The 23,973-nt window shown below is 38.2% G+C and overlaps 1 protein-coding gene across 7 annotated transcripts in view; it reads right to left on the minus strand.

Annotated features, from left to right (window-relative positions):
- CACNA2D1 (calcium voltage-gated channel auxiliary subunit alpha2delta 1) overlaps positions 1-23,973 on the minus strand; it is a 498,274-nt gene that overhangs the window by 80,205 nt on the left and 394,096 nt on the right. For all 7 annotated transcript variants that reach the window (XM_053897405.1, XM_053897403.1, XM_053897402.1 and 4 more), the window contains exons 11-12: positions 12,281-12,439; positions 7,235-7,339 (exon numbers count right to left, since the gene is read on the minus strand). In XM_053897405.1, the coding sequence (XP_053753380.1) occupies positions 7,235-7,339; positions 12,281-12,439 (264 nt within the window). The remainder of the gene's footprint in view (positions 1-7,234; positions 7,340-12,280; positions 12,440-23,973) is intronic.

A 23,973-nucleotide genomic window follows, 5' to 3' on the forward strand; every position in this document is an offset into this window, starting at 1 on the left:
GAAATTTTCACATTATAAATTTTTGATGCTTTTACATTTTTTGATTAATTCTGAGAAGCAAGCTAGGCATCAGAGGACTATTTTCTAACTGGCTAGACAATCTTAAGCGTGTACTGTTAACCAATCTTTTTGCCATTCTACAGAAAATCAAGTATCTTTAATTTTGCTAGGCCTGGGAATTATCTTTCAACTCTGTGTCTGGTTTCACTTTCCTTTATTCATTTGTTTGGATTCTGTGATAGAGTTCATTTTAGTTTTGGCACCATTTTTAAGGAAGTGTCGTACACGCGGGTGAACCCTAAGGAACGGGACTGCTGCAGGTAAAGATCGTAACGTGAATGCATTTTAATATGGAACAGCTGTGTGAAGAGATTAACATGGACTCAGTTTTAAAGCCGTACCTATCTATAATCAGGTAGATTAATTCCCAAGAGTAATACACTTCCAAAGAATCCAAACGTTTTGTTCTAATTCTTAAACCTTTTGGCCTCATTAAACTGTGCTGTATATCTGCAGCCTCATTCATCAGCTCTCCGGATGCACCTCATCACACTTACCTGGGTTGCTCTGAATGATTTCTAATGTCATCTGGGTGAAAAATGAATGTAAATGAAGCATTCAGCAGCCACGTTTATGCCAAGCAAGAGGCTTGGGGTGGGGGGGGGGGGGGAAGCAGAATTCAAAGAGTAGTTTCAGAGTTTTCTGTTAAAGCTCATCCAACTTTATGACTTGGTAATGTTGATATTTTTTGAAAACACAAGGGAACTTTGTTTTAAAGGACGCCTTTTAAAATAAAGTTATAATCAAATAGAGAATTTTTAAGAGTACTGAAAACATTTTACTACATCTATCAAACTTTATTTTTGCACACTGGCCATTCGAAAAATAACATGGCTAGGGAAATTCTGAGTAATAGATTATGTAACAAATATCAATTATGCAGGTATGGGATTGGTAATACAGGGTTCTAGATCCTGTCACTATAAACATCTTTACTGCAAACAATTTCACTGCAAACATTTTGCGGTGTAAATATTGGCTTTAAGGCAATTTCACCGTAAAAGATAAAATCATGAAATATAAAAGAGGGTCATTCATTTAAAAAGACACAACGAAAGATGGAAAATGAGTAACAAGATGTAAAGGAATTTATTTTGTGTAATACAAAATATTTGAATTCGTTCCAAACGTATAATGTGGATTCAGAGCGATACTGCAAAATTCACTGCTCTTATTTCGTGGGTTAACCTAAACACTGGTCTTCAAAGTCATTGATTCATTGTGTTATACTTGTTTTGGTTTTTTTGCTTGTTCATTTGTCTCTTCCCTCGGCATAATACTTTTTTTTTCCTCCTTTGTTTGTTAAAATCTCTTCCTTTGTTAAGAGAGGTATCAGTTTCCAAATACTAGGATGCATAATTGTCACTCAGTTTGCATTTTTTGTGTGTGCTGTGAAAGCCTTCTACACTGTTGTTTCTTCTTGGCATACTGGCACATATCCACTGATAGACATTCCAAAGTTCTATAGGAAATGTGGGTTTACAACTCTGTGTCACAGTATATACCACTGTGAGGGCTAACAGTTATGTAATACAGAAATACATAGAATAATCACAATTATACAGAATTATACAGTATAATACAGAAATACACACAATAATGCATTGAAGGAGAAAGAAATTTAACTTTCAACCAGTTTGAAAAAACAGAACTGTCAAACCAAACTACCAATCAATTATTTTTTTTTATCTCTTATGGCAAAATTGCCTTACGGCCATTTAGTTATGAGGTGAAAATAATTGCAAAGAAAATCCTTGTGGCAAAGATGTTTATGGGATTTTTGCTTATGGCAAAAACACTGAACATCCTGGGTCATGTACACCCTTCCATGACAAAGGTAGACAATTAATTATCTTCCATATCAGTATCTGTGGGCTGTGACTCTCTCATACTGAGTGGGTGGGTGGGTGGGTGGGAGGTAGGGAATTGTGAATAAGAAGGAGAAGTTAGAAAGGGATCCTCAAATTCATTCACAGCCATTTGAAGTCATATATAAAGTGCGTATATATATATATATATATATATATATATATATATATATATATATACACTACTTTTGGTGGGTATATATACATACTCTATGCACACATATGCCCTTAGCAAAAGCAATTAACTATACAAAATGATGTCTTGACCAAAGAAAAATACACTCAAAGGTCTGACTTAAAAGTGATCATCTGCTATCATCTATTCACTGTTAATTGATATGGAACATGCAAATACCAACAGATGATTTTTTTTGTTTAATAAAGTTTTCCCACATGAGAAAATGCGGGAAGCCATTACACTTCAAGGTAGAGTTCGTAAGAAGGACAAGACAGCAATTTTGCCATAAACGTAATTACTACTTGTTCAGTTCAGGAAGCTATGATCTGCATCTATCTGTCCCTCCTCTTTCAAGGATCTCTGTCAATTATTTTTCTGTTTTGTATCTATAAGCTTTCCCTGTATGTCTCTTTATTAACCTGTAACACAGAATAATGAATTAGCTCTTCCATCTTTAAAAACAAAGTATGGAGATACACACACACACACCCATACCTGTGTGTGTATCTAAACTATGACCTTGAGTTGATGGTCTTAATTCCCCTGTGATATTTGCAAATATTTTAGAAAAAAATGTTTTATATTCAGATTTCTCTTTTCTCACCCCTCGTTTACTTCTCAACCACCAGCTGGCTTTTATTCATACAATTTTATATTAGAAAGCTCATGCCAAAGTATCACACATGGTCTCTTGTTACTGGAGATACAATGGACAGAGGGGATGCCCATTTTAAAATAGATATAGGGGTGCCTGGGTGGCTCAGTCAGTAGGCATCCAGCTTCAGCTCAGGTCATGATCTCACGGTTTGTGAGTTTAAGCCCCACAAGCTGTACTGACAGCTTGGAGCCTGGAACCTGCTTCAGATTCTGTGTCTCTCTCTCTCTCTCTCTCTCTCTCTCTCTCTCTCTCTCTCTCTCTGAAGTAAATAAACATTAAAATGTTTTCAAAAATAGATATAGGGGCGCCTGGGTGGCTCAGTGGGTTAAGCGTCTGACTTTGGCTCAGGTCATGATCTCACATTTGGTGGGTTCGGGCCCTGCATTGGGCTCTGTGCTGACAGCTCGGAGCCTGGAGCCTGCTTCGGATTCTGTGTCTCCCCCTCTCTTTACCCCTTCTCCACTCATGCTCTGTTTCTGTCTCAAAAATAAATAAAAATTAAAAAAAATTAAATACGCATAAATTTGTATGGATATATCTGTGTATGTAGGTAAGCATATATGTATAAGTGTGCTTATCACAAAAACTTTGCTACAGCCACTGAAATTAGAATCACAGAAACAATCAAGTATCTAATTCCAAGAACATCTTAATGTTTATGTGAGGTAAAAATAACAATTAAATATTGCAGAAACTAAGCATTAATTTTCAAAGTTGCTTTGGCATTAATACAAGTGTGTGCCCTTAAGAAAAGTGTGTGTCCATAAAGCACGGGAGTCAGTATGTGAGCAAACAGAGAGACTGTTGCATAAGACTGGATTCATTAGTTTCACAAAAGTGAATGTGATATGAATCGTTTATCATGTGGTTTACTATGTCACAAAATGCTTTGTTTAAAAGTTTAGTTCCTATAAAAGGTGAAGGGGATGAGAAGCAGTGTTTCAAGATATTAATATTTAGACTGGACTTTTTTAGGATGCATAGAAGGAAAAATGGCTTTAAACCAGTAAATTCTTCATTTATTCAATTAAACAATTTGTGATAGTAGAGGATAAAAACTATTGCTTTCCTGATGACATAAATCCTCTTGTATTAAAACAAGGGAAAAAAAACGTTTATGCTATGCCTTCAAGACATGTTATTGTGTTAATCCTGGATGCAAATACAGTTTTCAAGGAGAAAAAAATTACAAATGTAGATGAAAATTACTTCTCTTTTTATACATTTTTTATTAATTTAAATTTGTTAAAATATATACTCCTTAAAATCAAGATTTGTCTGTGACAAATTCTGACATAATATGTAAAATACATTGCCACATTAAGAATTCTTCCATTTTATTTTATTTTTAATTTTTTTTTAACGTTTATTTATTTTTGAGAGACAGAGAGAGACAGAGCCCAAGGAGGAGAGGGAGACACAGAGTCTGAAGCAGGCTCCAGCTCCGAGCTGTCAGCACAGAGCCAGACATGGGGCTCGAACTCACCAATTGTGAGATCATGACATGAGTTGAAGTCGGTCGCTTAACCGACTGAGCCACCAGGGTGCCCCAAGAATCCTTCCATTTTAAAAGAAGAAAAATATCCAGAAGTAAGTGAGATTCCCGGTGGTAGGTTTGGATGATACATTAATAAAATAAAAGATGATTTATCTAAACTTGTATCCGTTTAAAAACAGTGATATAAATGGTGGGGCTTGTACTTATATACTTCTATCGTAAAATCATATTCTTAAAATCCTGACTAAATTTAAGGTGCCAAAAGGTCACTTCCAAATGATGAAAAGTAAGATTAACTACTAGAATTTTGAGATACAGTTGAATTTTGATTACATTTGTTTTATTTGAGTTCTTTAAAATATGGTAATGTTAGAATTATTTAGAACATTTAAATAAGCTGAAAATTCCTTGCCCCAAGTTATTTTCATAATTACATATTTCTCCTATAATAGAAATCCTGCTTCCAACTTTTGTTAGATAGTCTCAATTTATTTACTGTCATGCATTAAAAACTATCTCCAAATCTGAACTCGCTGCTGGATACCTAGAGTTCAGAGGTAAACAAAACACAGGCCCAGTCTTGTGGGATCTAGTAATCCAGAGAGGGGACCAAGGAGAGCTCCCATGGGGAGAGTACAGTGTAAGGGACATGTAGGATCCCATACAGTGTGCTTTGGGATCAGAGCACAAGCATCCAAACAAACCTGAAGGGGAGGGGGGTGTCAGGGACATCCTCTAGGGGGTGATGATTGCCCTGAATTTTGAAAAATGAGAAGTTAGTAAGTAAGGTAATTAAATATACATTATATCTTAGATTAATGCACCTGGATCTTCCCATTTCTTTTCATTCTGATACTTTTTTGGAAAGAACTATTTATAACATCAAGTTATCATCTGAAAGTATTCGGTCAATGGTTCAATTTATTAACTTTTTCAAAAGAAATGGTTTCTCTATACAATTAAAATCACTAGGTCCTTAGGGAAAAAAAGAGAAAAAAACCTCAACCTATGGATGAAACTTATGTCATAACATAATTACAGTATATGTAAGTATTCAAAGAGTTGAGTATTAAAAAGATTTGTAGTGAATTTGATGTTTTACGTGTGTGTATGTTTTCAATTCTTCGATCATAGTGCAATCACATATAGGCTAAAAAGCACCTAGGAGTATTCAAAGTATTCTAAAAAATTTCGTCAATACTGTACCCAATTATTCACAGTAATGTGTCTGCAAAACTATCTAAATATATGAATGCATCTTTTCCCTCTCTCCTTTTAATTCCTAAAATACATATAAAACAATCTACTAGAGCTCATGATGAACTACACGTCTCCAAATGGTGAAAACAGCAACTAAAACCAAAGCGAATTGGCATTTTCTTCAATAGAGAGTTCTTCTGGATCAATGTGTAATATCTGTTGGAATTCTTGAAACACAAGAAACAGCTTATGATTTATCATTACGTTCCTAATGGATCCTTAGCATTTTAGAAAACCGAATTAAGAATCATTCTCTTATCAAATGTGAAGAGTCAGTCAGAAAGTTGAAATAAGCTGATGGTAGGATTGCTAGAAAGATAGTTACAGTTGATATCCTCTGCAGTATCAGCAGGTTTAGGTACATGGATGAACGTTCGAAATAGGTCTCCCAACAATACTTTTTTCTGCAGTTACATAATCACTGAAACAAATATATTACAACCTCAAAATTCCTGTCTTCACATTCCTCATTCCTTATGGAAATAGCATACTTTAAAAATACTATGCATATTAAAGAATTTGTCTAATATATTCTATTGAGTGTGTAAAACTGAATAAAGGAAACTTCCTCGAAAATGGTGTTGGGAAGCCAGAAGGGGAAGGGGGAGGTCTCAGGCCCTAACACCCCTCATCAGGCGCAGATTCCAATAAGAAGAAGTACTTTGCATTTGCAACAAAAACAGCCTACTTTCCCACTCCAGCAGGAGAAAGAATTTCTCTTTGCCCAGGAATGAGCTCAGCCAATAACAAAATATCTCAACTCAGCCAAGGAGAAACCATCACCACCCTGAACGCTGGCTTTCCTCCAGTGGGTTTTGGCTCAAGCAGTGGTTTGCAACTCTCTCTTTTTTTTTCCCTGCAGAGTTCCTCTTCTTTGATATGGATACTTGCCTACCGCTTGCCATAGCTTACATGTCCTGAGCTGGAATTCTTCTGCTATTCCTGAATAAACCCATTTTGCTGATAAAATAACTGGCTGTTTTACTTTTTTTTTTTTTTTAATGTTTATTTATTTTTGACAGAGAGAGACAGAACATGAGTGGGGGAGGGGCAGAGAGAGAGAGGGAGACACAGAATTGGAAGTAGGCTCCAGGCTCTGAGCTGTCTGCACAGAGCCCGACACGGTGCTTGAACTCACAGACCGCAAGATCATGATCTGAGCTGGTCAGACACTCAACCAACTGAGCCACCCAGGCGCCCCTGGCTGTTTTACTTTGAAAGTTGACAAAATAAAAATGATTTTCAAATAAGGGTGCAATTTTTGCTGTTATAAATTGCTTCATTTGGAAATCTACAGAACAACGTCTATGAAGATAATTTTTAGACATATGTAGGAAGTTTTAGTATTACTATAATAATTAAATGATCACAAAGTTTTCCTAGAAAAGCTTAAACTGTTCCTATTTTTCCATTCTCTTCTGGTTACTCTCTTCCTATAACATTTTCTCATACAGAATTTATACATAAGAAACAGATAGGATTTTATAGGTCCAAATTATTTTATTAATAAATTAGATAGAAGGTAATTAAGGATCACATAAAAAGTATTATGCTGAATAATTCTGTAACTGTGTCAGTGGTTTATAATCCATGATCCGTATGACTTTATAATCAGCATGCTCATTTCCCCTCTTAGTGACCCTCCCTCACATCTCTTTAAAAACCACGTACATTGATACCAAAATGAAAGAAAATACTAGAAAATCACTCACTTTTTTATCTTTGTTGTATTTGGCAAATATCTCCTGGGCTCTCTCTTCTCCTCCATCCGTGAACAACATGATAATCTTATTGCAATTGGCTCTAGAAACATTATACTGTAAATAAAATTTAAAAAATGTGTATCATTCACACACAAAAAGGTAAGGAATATGAAGCAATAAGGAAAGAGCACGAACAGACTGCAAGGAAGGGTATAGTATCTGTTCAGTAAGTATACTCTAAAGAACCAGTTCTCGGGTCAGGCCAGACCCATCTCTACAAGGGACTCTCCTCACCCCCCAGATATCCATGGGTCTCACTTCCTTTCGGTCTTTGATCAAGTGTCACCTATCAGTGAAGAATTTGCTGAAAATGGCTTTAAATTGTACTCTTTCTACCAGGTTGTATTTTTCTTCATAGCATTTTACATTGTTTTATGTATACAGTATGTATTTTATTTGTTTGCATTTTGTTGGCTTCCCATGATTGAATGTTAAGTGCTGTAAGGGCATGAAGTTTTGTCTTGTCTGATCGTGAAGAGCCTGGCATGTAATAACCTCTCAGTGGTTGATTAATAAATGGATTTTAAATGAATGGTTATGTCAGTTTTATGCCTCTGTAATTGTACCAGAAACATATAAGTGGTATTAATGAAAAATGTGCATACCCTTCCACATGTATTTTCAATCCACTGACAAACATTTTTGCTCCCTGTCCTCTTCCTTCACCGTATTTTATTCACTTTACCGCCCAAAACTGCAAACTTCTAGTTGATCCCTAACACCCAGCACTCTTTTGTATCTTTGTAAAGGCTGATACCTAATCCCAGAATATCCTCCTATCCTCTCTCAATCTGCCACACATATTCGAATCCTGAAAGACTCAATTCCAAAGATAAATCCTCCCTTAAACCTTCAGGTCCCCAAAGAGTCAGACAGAGGAAAACAGTGATTAGCACCAAAGGGCCACTAAGATGAAGAACTAATTTAGAAAGCTGGAGCTCTCTGAGGTCTGAAATCATCATCTCAAGCTCCTACTGTTGTGAAATGTGTTTGCACAAGTGTTGAGAATAAAAGATTTCACTACTTTACGAACGCTCAGCTTCTCTGAAAATGTCAAGCCTCCAGCTCAGTACTGCTGAATGGAGGTATAATGCAAGCCAAATTTGTCATTTAAAAATTTTAAAAGCCACACTAAAGAATGTCTGAAAAATATCTGAAATTAATTCTACTAATATATTTTATTTAACCTAGTCACCCCCAAAATATTATCAATTGAACATGTAATCCATATGGAAATTATTGAGATAATATACATTTTTTTTTTCTTTCACAGTAACTCTTCAAATTCTGGTGTGTATTTTATGTTTATAATGCATTTCAATTCAAACCAGCCGCATTTCAAGTCTCAACAGCCACATGAGACTTTGAGTAACATAAAGGCCATCACAGCCCTGGCCTTAAAATGATTACTATTTTTGAAAGAAATCATTCATTCTCTTGTAGTATTTAGGTTTCTTAAAAAAAAAAAAAACAAAACATATCTCACTTTTCAAAGAAGATAAATCTCATTTCCTGTTGTAAAAGTTAATCAAGATAATATTATGCTCTACTGATGAAAAGATCCCATTTCATATAATGGCATCCCATTGACTAGGCCATTAGAACACTGGCAGTTAAAGCTTTAAACCAAGTATTATGAAAACTCAAATACTGACTAATATAATTTGTCATATTCAAGCATAGTTCTTTAAAGAAAGCCATCTGAAAATTGGACTTATCAAAAAGTTTCATATTTTATCATCAAAATGCTTTTGTGAAAGGTGATGAAAATCCCTTAACTAGAATTAATTTATTTGATGATTTCATTTTATCTACATATATGAGATGGGCAAAATAACACGTACCTAAAAGACTGTTTCATAAAGTGATTCAAGATTCTTCCTTAGGACTTGGTTTCAATTTTGGAAGTAATGTTGGTATTGTTATTACTCAACACAAATACGAGGGTGGGTAAGGACATTGGGTCGTGCTGATCATTTGTGTAATTAGAATAGTAATGTTTCCCAAGAGAGAGAGATATTAGGACATACAAAAAAGGCAGAATGAAGAAATGTTTTGCTTTCAACAAGATTTTTCCCCAGGAGGAGCCTCCTTAGTAGACACGTGGTCCAGCAAAGTCAGCAACTAGTCAAAGGAAGTGCAACTATCTAAAGAATCACGCAATCATAACAATTATATGTTACCGATTTGTAACAAATTAAGAAAAGGAAAGAACTCCACTATTTCAATAAAATGACAGTACAGTTGGTAACTTATTTTGTTATTTCATAACAAATTATATTATGTATCTTCTTGCTTATCCTTGTATTCTGTGAGGCCAGTATACAGCCCAGAATCTATCATACTTATACTTTTTTTTTTTTTGAAAAATGCATCTCCGTATATTTGTAATATTTTCTGAAATGCAACCGAGGACTAATTCAAATCTTAATTTAAGGCGTACTGTGGGATAAATGATACGTTTAATTCTATTCGATACTTGCTTTAGGGATCTTAATAATAGACCTTGTAATGACAAACAAAAAACAGAGAATGACATTGTGCAATAAGACGACTAGAAGTATTTGGAAGAGGTAACAAAATACCCTTCAACTCTGAATAAGGCAAGGCATGACATGTGGGAAAATTACTTTAAAATGAAGAACTGTAATACGTAAGGGACACGTGGAAAGCAGACCAGATGAGACTGGCTTCAGGAATAACTGAGAACAGATTAAAAACAATTTACAATTGTAGAGGCAGTACGAGAGGCCAATAGGAGTTAAATCATATTTTATCAGCAACTAGTAATGAATCTGGGAGTTAATGTGGCCTCTCTACTGAGACTGGCTCTGAAATAGTACATTAGGCTTGAGACTCCTTATCATTTCACAACTGAAACCTGAATAGGAGGGAACGAAGTGAGGCAAATTAACAATACCAAGAAGAGCAATTAAGATGCCACCAACTTGGTTGACTCAAAAGAAAAAGAACTTCTTTGAAAAAACTCCACAAACCTGTATTTCTTTACTACAGAAAGAATACATCTTAATCTAATGGTCAATTACATTTGAATTTCAAAGTTCTGAGTTTTCATCCTTCTATGAGCCAACATACATCATTTCATAAGCATATGCATTTTACCAAATGTAACTCCCCTGGGAACTACAACACTGAACTACTTGGCTTTTCTGTCTCCTTACTTGCTGATCTAATGCTATCTAATAAATATCACCACCGCTAACTCGATATGTCTGAAATGGAGCTATTACTACCCTCACATACCTCTACTTAGATTCCTATGTTACCGGCCACCTAGCATTCTAGTCCAGAGAACTATCTGATTATCACCACATCATCCTCCTTAACATTTTTTTTGCCTTTACTCCAACACCAGGATTTCTATAACAGCTAAACTTAGAGCACTCGTTAGACCATGTCATTCTCATATTATAAACTTTTCATTTGCTCCTAAACACCTCATTAACTGATACCCCATGGCCTTTTTATTTCCCTTGCAGCTCCCGCATTGCTATGTCCCAGCCATGCCAAACCACCTGCCATTTTTCCAATGTGCCATGCTGTCTTATACGACTGTGGCTTTGACCATGTTGTTCTTTTTCTCTGAAGTGATTTTCCCTCTCTCGTGTACCTACCTAAATTCTACTCATTCTTCAAAATCCTGTTTTCAAGGAAATGCCCCACTTTCCTGACCTCCTTTGGGTAAGTCGAACTCCGCCTCAGTAATGTTCAAATAAATACACTGTGAATGCCCTATAACAGCACTAACGCATTGTACTAGGAATGATGATTTACCATGTCATGCTGGACCTTCTTGAGATCAGACAGCCTTGTTTACTTCTGCTATTCTAGCAATAGTAATGTGACAGGAAATTGTGAGGCACACAGTAAATATTGGCTGAATGAACAAATGAATGAGGCAACCAATCAGACATCTTGAAAACTATTTTAGAAGCCTTACTTAGGGAACAACCAAGTCCGACTTGCAGACAAGACTGCATTTAAAGGCCTATTCGGTGACTCAGCAAATATGGTTTGAATGATGAGCTGACTCTGTACCAGACACGTGCTAGTCATTAACTATAGTAATAATGACCATGACTCCAATACCAAGGCAACAACCCACACTCACATGAGGTTTGCTATGTGTTGGGTTCTGTGGACAATCCTGTCTACGGCCCTCTCTGCTGTACATGCCATGGTGTAAGTGAGGAAACCAAGGTATAGAAAGGTTAGGTTCACACTCTCAACCATTGTGATAATAGTGCCTCATGAGAGATAAAAACCTGAATGATGACTCCTGCTCTAGAAGAGCTCAAAATGACAGACAACATGGCCACTTGAAAACACTAGTCCACAGCGTGAGGTATGTGCTATGGTATGGGGCAGGCAGCAAGCATGCCGTAGTCTGAGAGTCTAACTGGAGACGTGGATGGGTGATCTGGTGAGGGAGAGATCTTCACTGAGGAAGAAATTCCTGCTCTGGGACTTATATCCTATTCCCCTTAATGTCTGCCATTTGGACCTTTGTGGACATTAAGTAACAACTTTAAGAACCAAATAGATGTTTGAAACTAAAACATTTCTACCAACCACTGGATGACTGAAAAACACAAGTTTCCACATAAATATGGCAGCAACTGAAATAAGAAAAAAGAAATGATATTCTAAATATGCCAACTAAGTTTGAAGTGCTTATGCAAAATTAAATAATTACCGTATGAATGTTTCTTTTGGAAAGAGAGTTCAAAGAGATGATGGAAGAGAAGATCTAAAAGGAAAAGAATGTCTACACGGTGTATGCCTTTGAGTTCGGGATTTAAAAATAAAAGTAGTTCAAAGATTTCTACTGCCTGGACACATCTGCTTTTTAAATAAAAGAAAAACAACAGTTATGTAACTGATAGTTACTGGTAGTAGTAACTACCAGCCTACTGAAATTCATATGCTATGATTCAGTAATAAAAGAGAAAAGGGGATGGTATGGATACTTACATTAAGCAGCTGTTCGAAAGCAAAACTAAAGCCTTTCTTATAGTCTGTGATTCCTTTTGCTGTGATGTTATTCACTGCATCTTTCAGCACTTTCTTATTTCTTACGTTGGCTTGGACAAGGTGCTGAAAACAGCTCACATCCTGGGCATTGCTGTTAAACTGTGAAAGACACAAAAGTAAATACACAAATGAACATGAAAATCAATCACACAATTTTAGTTGCATTTGTGACTTCTATGTCCCAATCCTGTTGTGCTTTTTCTTTCATAAAGGAAAATGAGTAAACTGGTAACTGAAGTACACTGAGGATCAAATAGCAATTTTCATCTAAGCCTCCCTCCTACTGTAACCCTGAGCCTGTCACTCACCTTCATGAAGCTTAGCTTCTCTGATCATGAATTTGGGACTTTAATTATGTAAGATCCCTTTCAGCTCTCAAATATCCGAGCATTTAGAGGGAGGAAAAAAACCCAACAACAACAAACAATGAAATGTATTCAGAATCCAGAAATGATATGGAGCAGGTTCAAGGAGAAACTAACCATTTGCTTGCCTCTCATAAGGAAAAGCTAGGCGGGAAAATATTACACTTAACGACAGGAATAGAGGATTAGCAGTTTTTCTACCAGGTTTAATGGAGGAAAGTAATATGAAAGAATTAGGAACAATGGGTGGCCTTTCAGAACCATCACTCCACAGCTTATATACCGAATGTCATGGAATCATGAAGGCAAGGCTAAGGGCAAGCAGGTCCTGGAAGACAGGTTTTGCTCTAAGTGATGAGTCCCTGAACCACAAGGATGCTACAGGAGGAGAGAATGTAAACTTTGATACCTGTCCAAAAGTGAAAATCTAACAATCATCACCAAAGTAGTATCACCAACCCCACAAAACGTGTTCACATAGTTCACTGGGCATTTCCAAAAGAACATAAGAACAAGAGAAGTAATGCAGTGAGATCCAGGGCACTGAGGTCAGTGGGATCATCCTACCGTTGATCAACTCTGCTATTTGTATGAGCCACTTGGGCTCTTGGGGCCTAGAGTCACATCTGCAAAATGAAGTTAATAATAAAAACATATTTTCTAGAAGGTAGGGGTCTGGCCAGATGAAATGCTGGAGATATTCTTAAAAACATATAATTAAATAATTTTAACAGGTGGATCACAAACCAAAATATAAACTTTGTAACTGATCACGTACTTTTATAAATGTAAAACATCATTCCTTTTTTTCCTCTGGAAATCATTGAAGCTTAATTATAAGGTGCACTGTACATTTCATTAATTCAATAAGCAAATGTTTACTATCAGGCTGTCATAGGTCAAAAATTATGGCAGGTGATGGTTTTATGCCTTCAGACATTTAGTAAATTATGCACAAACATATACATACATGTAAGCACATATATGATGTCTGCCTTGTGCTGCATTTATTCTAGAAATATTAATCTTTTTCTCTTTGCAAATATCCTACAAGTTATGTATTATTACTATTCATGAGGAAACTTAGGTACTGGGAGGTTAAATAACTTGCGCATTGTCACAAAGCAAATAAGAGACAGGATTAGATTAGCACTGTGACACAGAGTCTGGGGGATTTTAACTATTCTTATAGAGCCTCTTACTATATTACAATATATTATGATTCATTCTGTAAATCAATATAGTATTAGTCCCTCGGAGACAATATCATGAGTGGGTTCTAGTTTGTACTGTGAGCAGTCAGGGGGAAATTCCTGTGAGAAATGACATTTCCTGTGATTCTAGAGAAATGTTTCATTTAAGACTATGGAGGAAGGCAAAAAGAACAACAATGTAAAGGGCTATGATGTTAGGGGCAGGGAGAAGACTTTCAGAGAAATATAAAGGAGGAGAGTTTAGCTCACTCACATATGACTGAGGACAATGACATAAAAGGAGTTCAGAGAGGGAAGCAGGGCTATATCATTCAGGGACTAACAGAAATGCTGAAGAATTGGGATTTGCTTTTCTGTCAAATGGTAAGTCACAGATTTTAAGCCACAAACAAAACAATTTAATGTAAAATTTTAAGAGATCATCTGAGCCGCTGTTTGGTAAACAGATTTAAGGTGAGCAATATTTAAAGGAGGGAAAATTATTAGAAGGCTATCATAGTAACCTAGCTGAACATAATAAGGGGCTCTTGATTTGGAGACGGTCAGAACAGGAGGGGGTACAGATCTATTTTGGAGGAAGAATCCACAGGATATGATGGTGAAGTGGGTGATAGCTGAGGAAGGCAATAGTGCCCTAAATGCCATGCAGGCGTCTGACATGGGCATCAGGATGGTGGAGGGTAGCAGGAGTGATAGGTTCAGAGGTACTTGGGGAAAAGACCAGGGAAGCGTAGAGCTCAAGGGAGGGCGAGTTTTCATAACATTCAAAGTGTGAGACTCAAAAAATATCTTGGCTAAAGGTTAAAAAAAAAAAAAAAAAAAAAAAAGAAGAAGAAGAAGGCTTCAGCATAGAAATTTGGTTTAAAACCTTGCATGTAATGATTCCAAACCCAGATAAAGACCCCACTAAAAAGGAGTACTATAGACCAATTTCCCTGATGAACATGGATGCAAAAATCCTCAACAAGATACTAGCCAACCACATCTAACAATACATTAAAAGAATTATTCACCATGATTAAGTGGGATTTGTACCTGGGATGCAGGGCTGGTTCAACATCAGCAAACCAATCAATGTGATACATCACATCAATAAAAGGACAAGAACCACACGATCTTCTCAATAGATGCAAAGAAAGCATTTGACAAAATACAGCATCCTTTGTTAATAAAACACTCAAGAAAATAGGGACAGAAGGATTATACCTCAAGATCATAAAAGTCATATATGAAAGACCCCCTCCCTGCTAATATCATCCTCAAAAGAACGTAGAAAAACTGAGAGCTTTACCCCTAATGTCAGGAATATGACAGGGATGTCCACTCTCACCATTGTTATTCAACATAGTATTAGAAGTCTTAGCCTCAGCAATCAGACAACACAAAGGAATATCAGGCATCCAAATAAGCCAGGAGGAGGTCAAATTTTCAGTCTTCACAGATGAAATTATACTCTATATGGAAAACCCAGAAGATTCCACCAAAAAACTGCTAGAACTGGTCCATGAATTCAGCAAAGTTGCAGGACATAAAATCAATGCACAGAAATCAGTTGCATTTCTATACACCAATAATGACGCAACAGAAAGAGAAATCAAGGAATCGATCCCATTTACAATTGCACGAAAACCCATAAAATACCTAGGAATAAACCTAACCAAAGAGATGAAAAATCTGTACCCTGAAAACTATAGAAGGCTTATGAAAGACATTAAAGAAGACGAAAAAAAAAAAATGGAAAAGCATTCCATGCTCATGGATTGGAAGAACAAATATTGTTAAACTACCCAAAGCAATCTACATATTCAATGCAATCCCTATCAAAGTAACACCAGATGAACATAACGGAAGGGAAACAAAAATAATATAAAAACAGGGAGGGGGACAAAACAGAGAGACTCTCAAATATGCAGAACAAACTGAGGGTTACTGGAGGGGTTGTGGGAGGGGGGAGGGGCTAAATGTGTAAGGGGCACTAAGGAATCTACTCCTGAAATCATTGTTGCACTATACACTAACTAATTTGGATGTAAATTAAAAAAAAAAAAAAAAGCAAAAAGAAAGTAACACCGGCATTCTTCACACAGCTAGAACAAACAATTATAGAATTTGTATGGAACCAGAAAAGACCCCAAATAGCCAAAGCAATCCTGAAAAAGAAAACCAAAGCTGGAGGCATCACAATCCCAGACTTCAAGCTGTAATCATCAAGACAGTATGGTACTGGCACAAAAACAGACACTCAGATCAGTGGAACAGAATAGACAACACAAAAATGGACCCACAAATATATGGCCAACTAACCCTTAACAAAGCAGGAAAGAATATTCAGTGGAAAAAGTCTCTTCAGCAAAGGGTGTTGGGAAACTGGACAGCGTCATACAGAAAACTGAACCTGGACCATTTTCTTATATGATATACAAAATGAAACTCAAAATGGATGAAAGATCTAAACATAAGACAGGAAGCCATCAAAATCCTAGAGGAGAAAGCAAGCAAAATCCTCTTTGACTTCGGCCGCAGCAACTTCTTACTCAACACGTCTCTGGAGGAAAGGGAAAGAAAAGCAAAAATGAACTACTAAGACCTCATCAATATAAAGAGCTTCGCACAGTGAAGGAAATAACAGCAAAACTAAAAGGCAACCAACGGAATGGGAAAAGGCATTTGCAAATGACATCTCAGATAAAGGGCTAGTAATCCAAAATCTATAAAAAACATCACATTTAACACCCAAAAAACAAATAATCCAGTGAAGAAATGGGCAAAAGACATGAATAGACACTTTTCCAAAGAAGACATACAGACACAGGAAAAAAGGCTCAACACCACTCATCATCAGGGAAATACAAATTAAAGCCACAATGAGATACCACCTCACACTACTTGGAATGGCTACATTAACAACTCAGGCAACAACAGATGATGGCAAGGATGTGGAGACAGAGGAACCCTTTTGCACAGCTGGTGGGAATCCAAACTGGTGCAGCCACTCTGGATAACAGTTTGGAAGTTCCTCAAAAAATTAAAAATAGAATTAACCTAGGGCGTAGCAATTGCACTACTAGGAATTTATCCAAATTCCTTCCAAACAGCTGTGCTGTTTCAAAGGGGCACATGCACCCCAGGGTTTACAGCAGCACTATTGACAATAGCCAAAGTATGGAAAGAGTCCAAATATCCATCGACAGATGAATGGATAAAGAAGATGTGGTGTGTATATACATACACACACACACACACACACACACACACACACACACACACACACAACAGAGTATTACTAGGAAATCAAAAAGAAGGAAATCTTTCCATTTGTAAAAACGTGGATGGAACCAGAGTGTATTATGCTAAGTGAAATTAGTCAAAGAAAGACAAATATCCTATGACTTCACTCATATGTGGAATTTAAGATACAAAACAGATGAACACAAAGCAAGGGGAGCAAAAATAATACAAACACAAGGAGAGGGACAAAACATAAGAGACTCTTAAATAGAGAGAACAAACTGAGGATCACTGGGGGCGGGGGGTTGTGGGTGGGGGATGGGCTAAAAGGGTAAGGAGGATTAAGGAAGACACTTTTGGGGATGAGCAGTGAATGTTATATTAGGGGATAAATCACTGGAATCTACTCCTGAAATTATTGCACTACATGCTAACTAACTTGGATGTAAATTAAACAAAAAAATAAAAATAAAAATAAAACTTTAAATATAAAAGGGAAGTAGAAAAAGGAGTCCCTAAGACAACAGTTGAAATAAGTTCGCATGGAGGCAGGAAAAAAATCAGTAGACTGGGCTATTTGGGGTGACAAGAGGGGAAAAAGTAGGTCTCAGGAGGAAAAACACTGCAGTTCAGATACAAAGATGGGGAATTCAAAGTGCCCACTGAACTCATCCACATTATACAATGTCAGTGGAGGGGGCAGAGCCCCCCCACACACTGAAGCACACTGGGAAGTGGTAGAACGTGCAGAGGCACGTCTTCCACATCTTCAAAGCACTTTGGCTGGGAAGAAAGAAGAAAAAGATTGGGGTACCTCTAAGGGTAAGCCTGAGGTCAAGGAAAGGCTTCCCTCAAGTGGAGGGTCACTAGAGCAAGAGAGGTTCATATCGAAGAGCGAAGGAAGAAAAGATGCAGGATAGTAGAGAGCAAAATACAAAGTTCTTGTGAGGGTGGGAAGGACACTTACAGCCTATGTGTGGAGGAATGACCCTTGAATGTGCATCGACTTCAATGTTCCAGGTAAAGACCACGGGCTGAGTACCGATGCTGGGTGTATGCATAAATTAGGGGTTGAAAAGGTGACAGTCAACATCTGAACAGCAAAGCAATCAATGTAAAGTAAGGGAGGAGGCACCTGGGTGGCTCAGTTGGTTAAATGTCAGACTTCAGGAGAATAAGGAAGATGGCGGCGTGGGAGGACACTGGGCTCACCGAGGTAGAATCACTTAGATTCTACCTACACCTGCCTAAATAACCCAGAAAACCGCCAGAGGATTAGCAGAAAGGAGTCTCCGGAGCCAAGCGCAGACGAGAGGCCCACGGAAGAGGGTAGGAAGGGTGGCGAGGCGGTGCGCGCTCCACGGACTGGAGGGAGGGAGCCCGGGCGTAGGGGCAGCCCGCCGGCCAAGCAGAGCCCCGAGCCTGGCTGGCAAAAGCGGAGGGGCCTAATGGAGTGTGTTCCGACAGCAAGCGCGACTTAGCGTCTGGGAGGTCATAAGTTAACAGCTCTGCTCGGAAAGCAGGAAGGCTGGAGGACAAAGGGAGGGAGAGTTGCTGAGCCCCCGGACGACAGAGCTCTGTTTGGCGGGGAACAAAGGCGCTCGCTAGCGCCATCTCTCTCGCCCATCCCTTAGCCAAAATCCCAAAGGGAACCAGTTCCTGCCAGGGAACTTGCTTGCTCCCCGCAAACACCCAACACTGTGCTTCTGCGGAGCCAACCCTCTGGCAGCGGGTCTGACTCCCTCCCGCTGCCACACGGCCCCTCCTGAAGTGGATCACCTAAGGAGAAGCGAGCTAAGCCTGCCCCTCCTGCCCCCGTGCACCTTGCCTACCCACCCCAGCTAATACGCCAGATCCCCAGCACCACAAGCCTGGCAGTGTGCAAGTCGCCCAGACGGGCCACACCACCTCACAGTGAATCCCGCCCCTAGGAGAGGGGACGAGAAGGCACATACCAGTCTGACTGTGGCCCCAGCGGTGGGCTGGGGGCAGACATCAGGTCTGACTGCGGCCCTGCCCACCAACTCCAGTTATACACCACAGCACAGGGGAAGTGCCCTGCAGGTCCTCACCACTCCAGGGACTATCCCAAATGACCAAACGGAAGAATTCCCCTCAGAAGAATCTCCAGGAAATAACAACAGCTAATGAACTGATCAAAAAGGATTTAAATAATATAACAGAAAGTGAATTTAGAATAATAGTCATAAAATTAATCGCTGGGCTTGAAAACAGTATAGAGGACAGCACAGAATCTCTTGCCACAGAGATCAAGGGACTAAGTAACAGTCACGAGGAGCTGAAAAACGCTTTAAACGAAATGCAAAACAAAATGGAAACGACGACGGCTCGGATTGAAGAGGCAGAGGAGAGAATAGGTGAACTAGAAGATAAAGTTATGGAAAAAGAGGAAGCTGAGAGAAAGAGAGATAAAAAAATCCAGGAGTATGAGGGGAAAATTAGAGAACTAAGTGATACACTAAAAAGAAATAATCTACGCATAATTGGTATCCCAGAGGAGGAAGAGAGAGGGAAAGGTGCTGAAGGGGTACTTGAAGAAATTATAGCTGAGAACTTCCCTGAATTGGGGAAGGAAAAAGGCATTGAAATCCAAGAGGCACAGAGAACTCCCTTCAGACGTAACTTGAATCGATCTTCTGCACCACATATCATAGTGAAACTGGCAAAATACAAGGATAAAGAAAATTCTGAAAGCAGCAAGGGGTAAATGTGCCCTAACTTATAAAGGGAGACCTATAAGACTCGTGACTGATCTCTCTTTTGAAACTTGGCAGGCCAGAAAGGATTGGCACGAGATCTTTAATGTGCTGAACAGGAAAAATATGCAGCCGAGAATCCTTTATCCAGCAAGTCTGTCATTTAGAATAGAAGGAGAGATAAAGGTCTTCCCAAACAAACAAAAACTGAAGGAATTTGTCACCACTAAACCAGCCCTACAAGAGATCCTAAGGGGGATCCTGTGAGACAAAGTACCAGAGACATCACTACAAGCATAAATCATACAGGCATCACAATGACTCCAAACCCGTATCTTTCTATAATAACACTGAATGTAAATGCATTAAATGCGCCAACCAAAAGACACAGGTTTCAGAATGGATAAAAAAACAAGACCCATCTATTTGCTGTCTACAATAGACTCATTTTAGATCTGAGGACACCTTTAGATTGAGAGTGAGGGGATGGAGAACTATTTATCATGCTACTGGAAGCCAAAAGAAAGCTGGAGTAGCCATACTTACATCAGACAAACTAGACTTTAAATTAAAGGCTGTAATAAGAGATGAAGAAGGGCATTATATAATAATCACAGGGTCTATCCATCAGGTAGAGCTAACAATTATAAATGTCTATGCGCCGAATACAGGAGCCCCCAAATATATAAAACAATTACTCACAAACATAAGCAACCTTAATGATAAGAATGTGGTCATTGCAGGGGACTTTAACACCCCACTTACAGAAATGGATAGATCATCTAGACACATGGTCAATAAAGAAACAAGGGCCCTGAATGACACATTGGATCAGATGGACTTGACAGATATATTTAGAACTCTGCATCCCAAAGCAACAGAATATACTTTCTTCTCGAGTGCACATGGAACATTCTCCAAGACAGATCATATACTGGGTCACAAAACAGCCCTTCATAAGTATACAAGAATTGAAGTTATATCATGCATACTTTCAGACCACAATGCTATGAAGCTTGAAATCAACCACAGGAAAAAGTCTGGAAAACCTCCAAAAGCATGGAGGTTAAAGAACACCCTACTAAAGAATGAGTGGGTCAACCAGGCAATTAGAGAGGAAATTAAAAAATATATGGAAACAAACAAAAATGAAAATACCACAATCCAAATGCTTTGGGATGCAGTGAAGGCAGTCCTGAGAGGAAAATACATCGCAATCCAGGCCTATCTCAAGAAACAAGAAAAATCCCAAATACAAAATCTAACACCACACCTAAAGGAAATAGAAGCAGAACAGCAAAGGCAGCCCAAACCCAGCAGAAGAGAAATAATACAGATCAGAGCAGAAATAAACAATATAGAATCTAAAAAAACGGTAGAGCAGATCAATGAAACCAAGAGTTGGTTTTTTGAAAAAATAAACAAAATTGACAAACCTCTAGCCAGGCTTCTCAAAAAGAAAAGGGAGATGACCCAAATAGATAAAATCATGAATGAAAATGGGATTATTACAACCAATCCCTCAGAGATACAAACAATTATCAGGGAATACTATGAAAAATTATATGCCAACAAATTGGACAACCTGGAAGAAATGGACAAATTCCTAAACACCCACACGCTTCCAAAACTCAATCAGGAGGAAATAGAAAGCTTGAACAGACCCATAACCAGCGAAGAAATTGAATCGGTTATCAAAAATCTCCCAACAAATAAGAGTCCAGGACCAGATGGCTTGCCAGGGGAGTTCTACCAGACGTTTAAAGCAGAGATAATACCTATCCTTCTCAAGCTATTCCAAGAAATAGAAAGGGAAGGAAAACTTCAAGACTCATTCTATGAAGCCAGTATTACTTTGATTCCTAAACCAGACAGAGACCCAGTAAAAAAAGAGAACTACAGGCCAATATCCCTGATGAATATGGATGCAAAAATTCTCAATAAGATACTAGCAAATCGAATTCAACAGCATATAAAAAGAATTATTCACCATGATCAAGTGGGATTCATTCCTGGGCTGCAGGGCTGGTTCAACATTCACAAATCAATCAGTGTGATACATCACATTAATAAAAGAAAAGATAAGAACCATATGATCCTGTCAATCGATGCAGAAAAGGCCTTTGACAAAATCCAGCACCCTTTCTTAATAAAAACCCTCGAGAAAGTTGGGATAGAAGGAACATACTTAGACGTCATAAAATCCATTTATGAAAAGCCCACAGCTAACATCATCCTCAATGGGGAAAAACTGAGAGCTTTTTCCCTGAGATCAGGAACACGACAGGGATGTCCACTCTCACCGCTGTTGTTTAACATAGTGTTGGAAGTTCTAGCATCAGCAATCAGACAACAAAAGGAAATCAAAGGCATCGAAATTGGCAAAGATGAAGTCAAGCTTTCACTTTTTGCAGATGACATGATATTATACATGGAAAATCTGATAGACTCCACCAAGTCTGCTAGAACTGATACATGAATTCAGCAAAGTCGCAGGATACAAAATCAATGTACAGAAATCAGTTGCATTCTTATACACTAACAATGAAGCAACAGAAAGACAAATAAAGAAACTGATCCCATTCACAATTGCACCAAGAAGCATAAAATACCTAGGAATAAATCTAACCAAAGATGTAAAAGATCTGTACGCTAAAAACTATAGAAAGCTTATGAAGGTAATTGAAGAAGATTTAAAGAAATGGAAAGACATTCCCTGCTCATGGATTGGAAGAATAAATATTGTCAAAATGTCAATACTACCCAAAGCTATCTACACATTCAATGCAATCCCAATCAAAATTGCACCAGCATTCTTCTCGGAACTAGAACAAGCAATTCTAAAATTCATATGTAACCACAAAAGGCCCTTGACACAAAATGTCAGCCAAAGTAATTTTGAAGAAGAAGACCAAAGCAGGAGGCATCACAATCCCAGACTTTAGCCTCTACTACAAAGCTGTCATCATCAAGACAGCATGGTATTGGCACAAAAACAGACACATAGACCAATGGAATAGAATAGAAACCCCAGAACTAGACCCACAAACGTATGGCCAACTCATCTTTGACAAAACAGGAAAGAACATCCAATGGAAAAAAGACAGTCTCTTTAACAAATGGTGCTGGGAGAACTGGACAGCAACATGCAGAAGGTTGAAACTAGACCACTTTCTCACACCATTCACAAAAATAAACTCAAAATGGGTAAAGGACCTGAATGTGAGACAGGAAACCATCAAAACCCTAGAGGAGAAAGCAGGAAAAGACCTCTCTGACCTCAGCCGTAGCAATCTCTTACTCGACACATCCCCAAAGGCAAGGGAATTAAAAGCAAAAATGAATTACTGGGACCTTATGAAGATAAAAAGCTTCTGCACAGCAAAGGAAACAACCAACAAAACTAAAAGGCAACCAACGGAATGGGAAAAGATATTTGCAAATGACATATCGGACAAAGGGCTAGTATCCAAAATCTATAAAGAGCTCACCAAACTCCACACCCGAAAAACAAATAACCCAGTGAAGAAATGGGCAGAAAACATGAATAGACACTTCTCTAAAGAAGACATCCGGATGGTCAACAGGCACATGAAAAGATGCTCAACGTCGTTCCTCATCAGGGAAATACAAATCAAAACCACACGCAGATATCACCTCACGCCAGTCAGAGTGGCCAAAATGAACAAACCAGGAGACTATAGATGCTGGCGAGGATGTGGAGAAATGGGAACCCTCTTGCACTGTTGGTGGGAATGCAAATTGGTGCAGCCACTCTGGAAAGCAGTGTAGAGGTTCCTCAGAAAATTAAAAATAAACCTACCCTATGACCCAGCAATAGCACTGCTAGGAATTTACCCAAGGGATACAGGAGTACTGATGCATAGGGGCACTTGTACCCCAATGTTTATAGCAGCACTCTCAACAATAGCCAAATTATGGAAAGAGCCTAAATGTCCATCAACTGATGAATGGATAAAGAAATTGTGGTTTATATACACAATGGAGTACTACATGGCAATGAGAAAGAACGAAATATGGCCCTTTGTAGCAACGTGGATGGAACTGGAGAGTGTGATGCTAAGTGAAATAAGCCATACAGACAAAGA

Source organism: Panthera pardus, unplaced genomic scaffold, assembly GCF_024362965.1.
Source record: "Panthera pardus isolate Hobbes unplaced genomic scaffold, ASM2436296v1 HiC_scaffold_8, whole genome shotgun sequence".
NCBI lineage: Eukaryota > Metazoa > Chordata > Mammalia > Carnivora > Felidae > Panthera > Panthera pardus.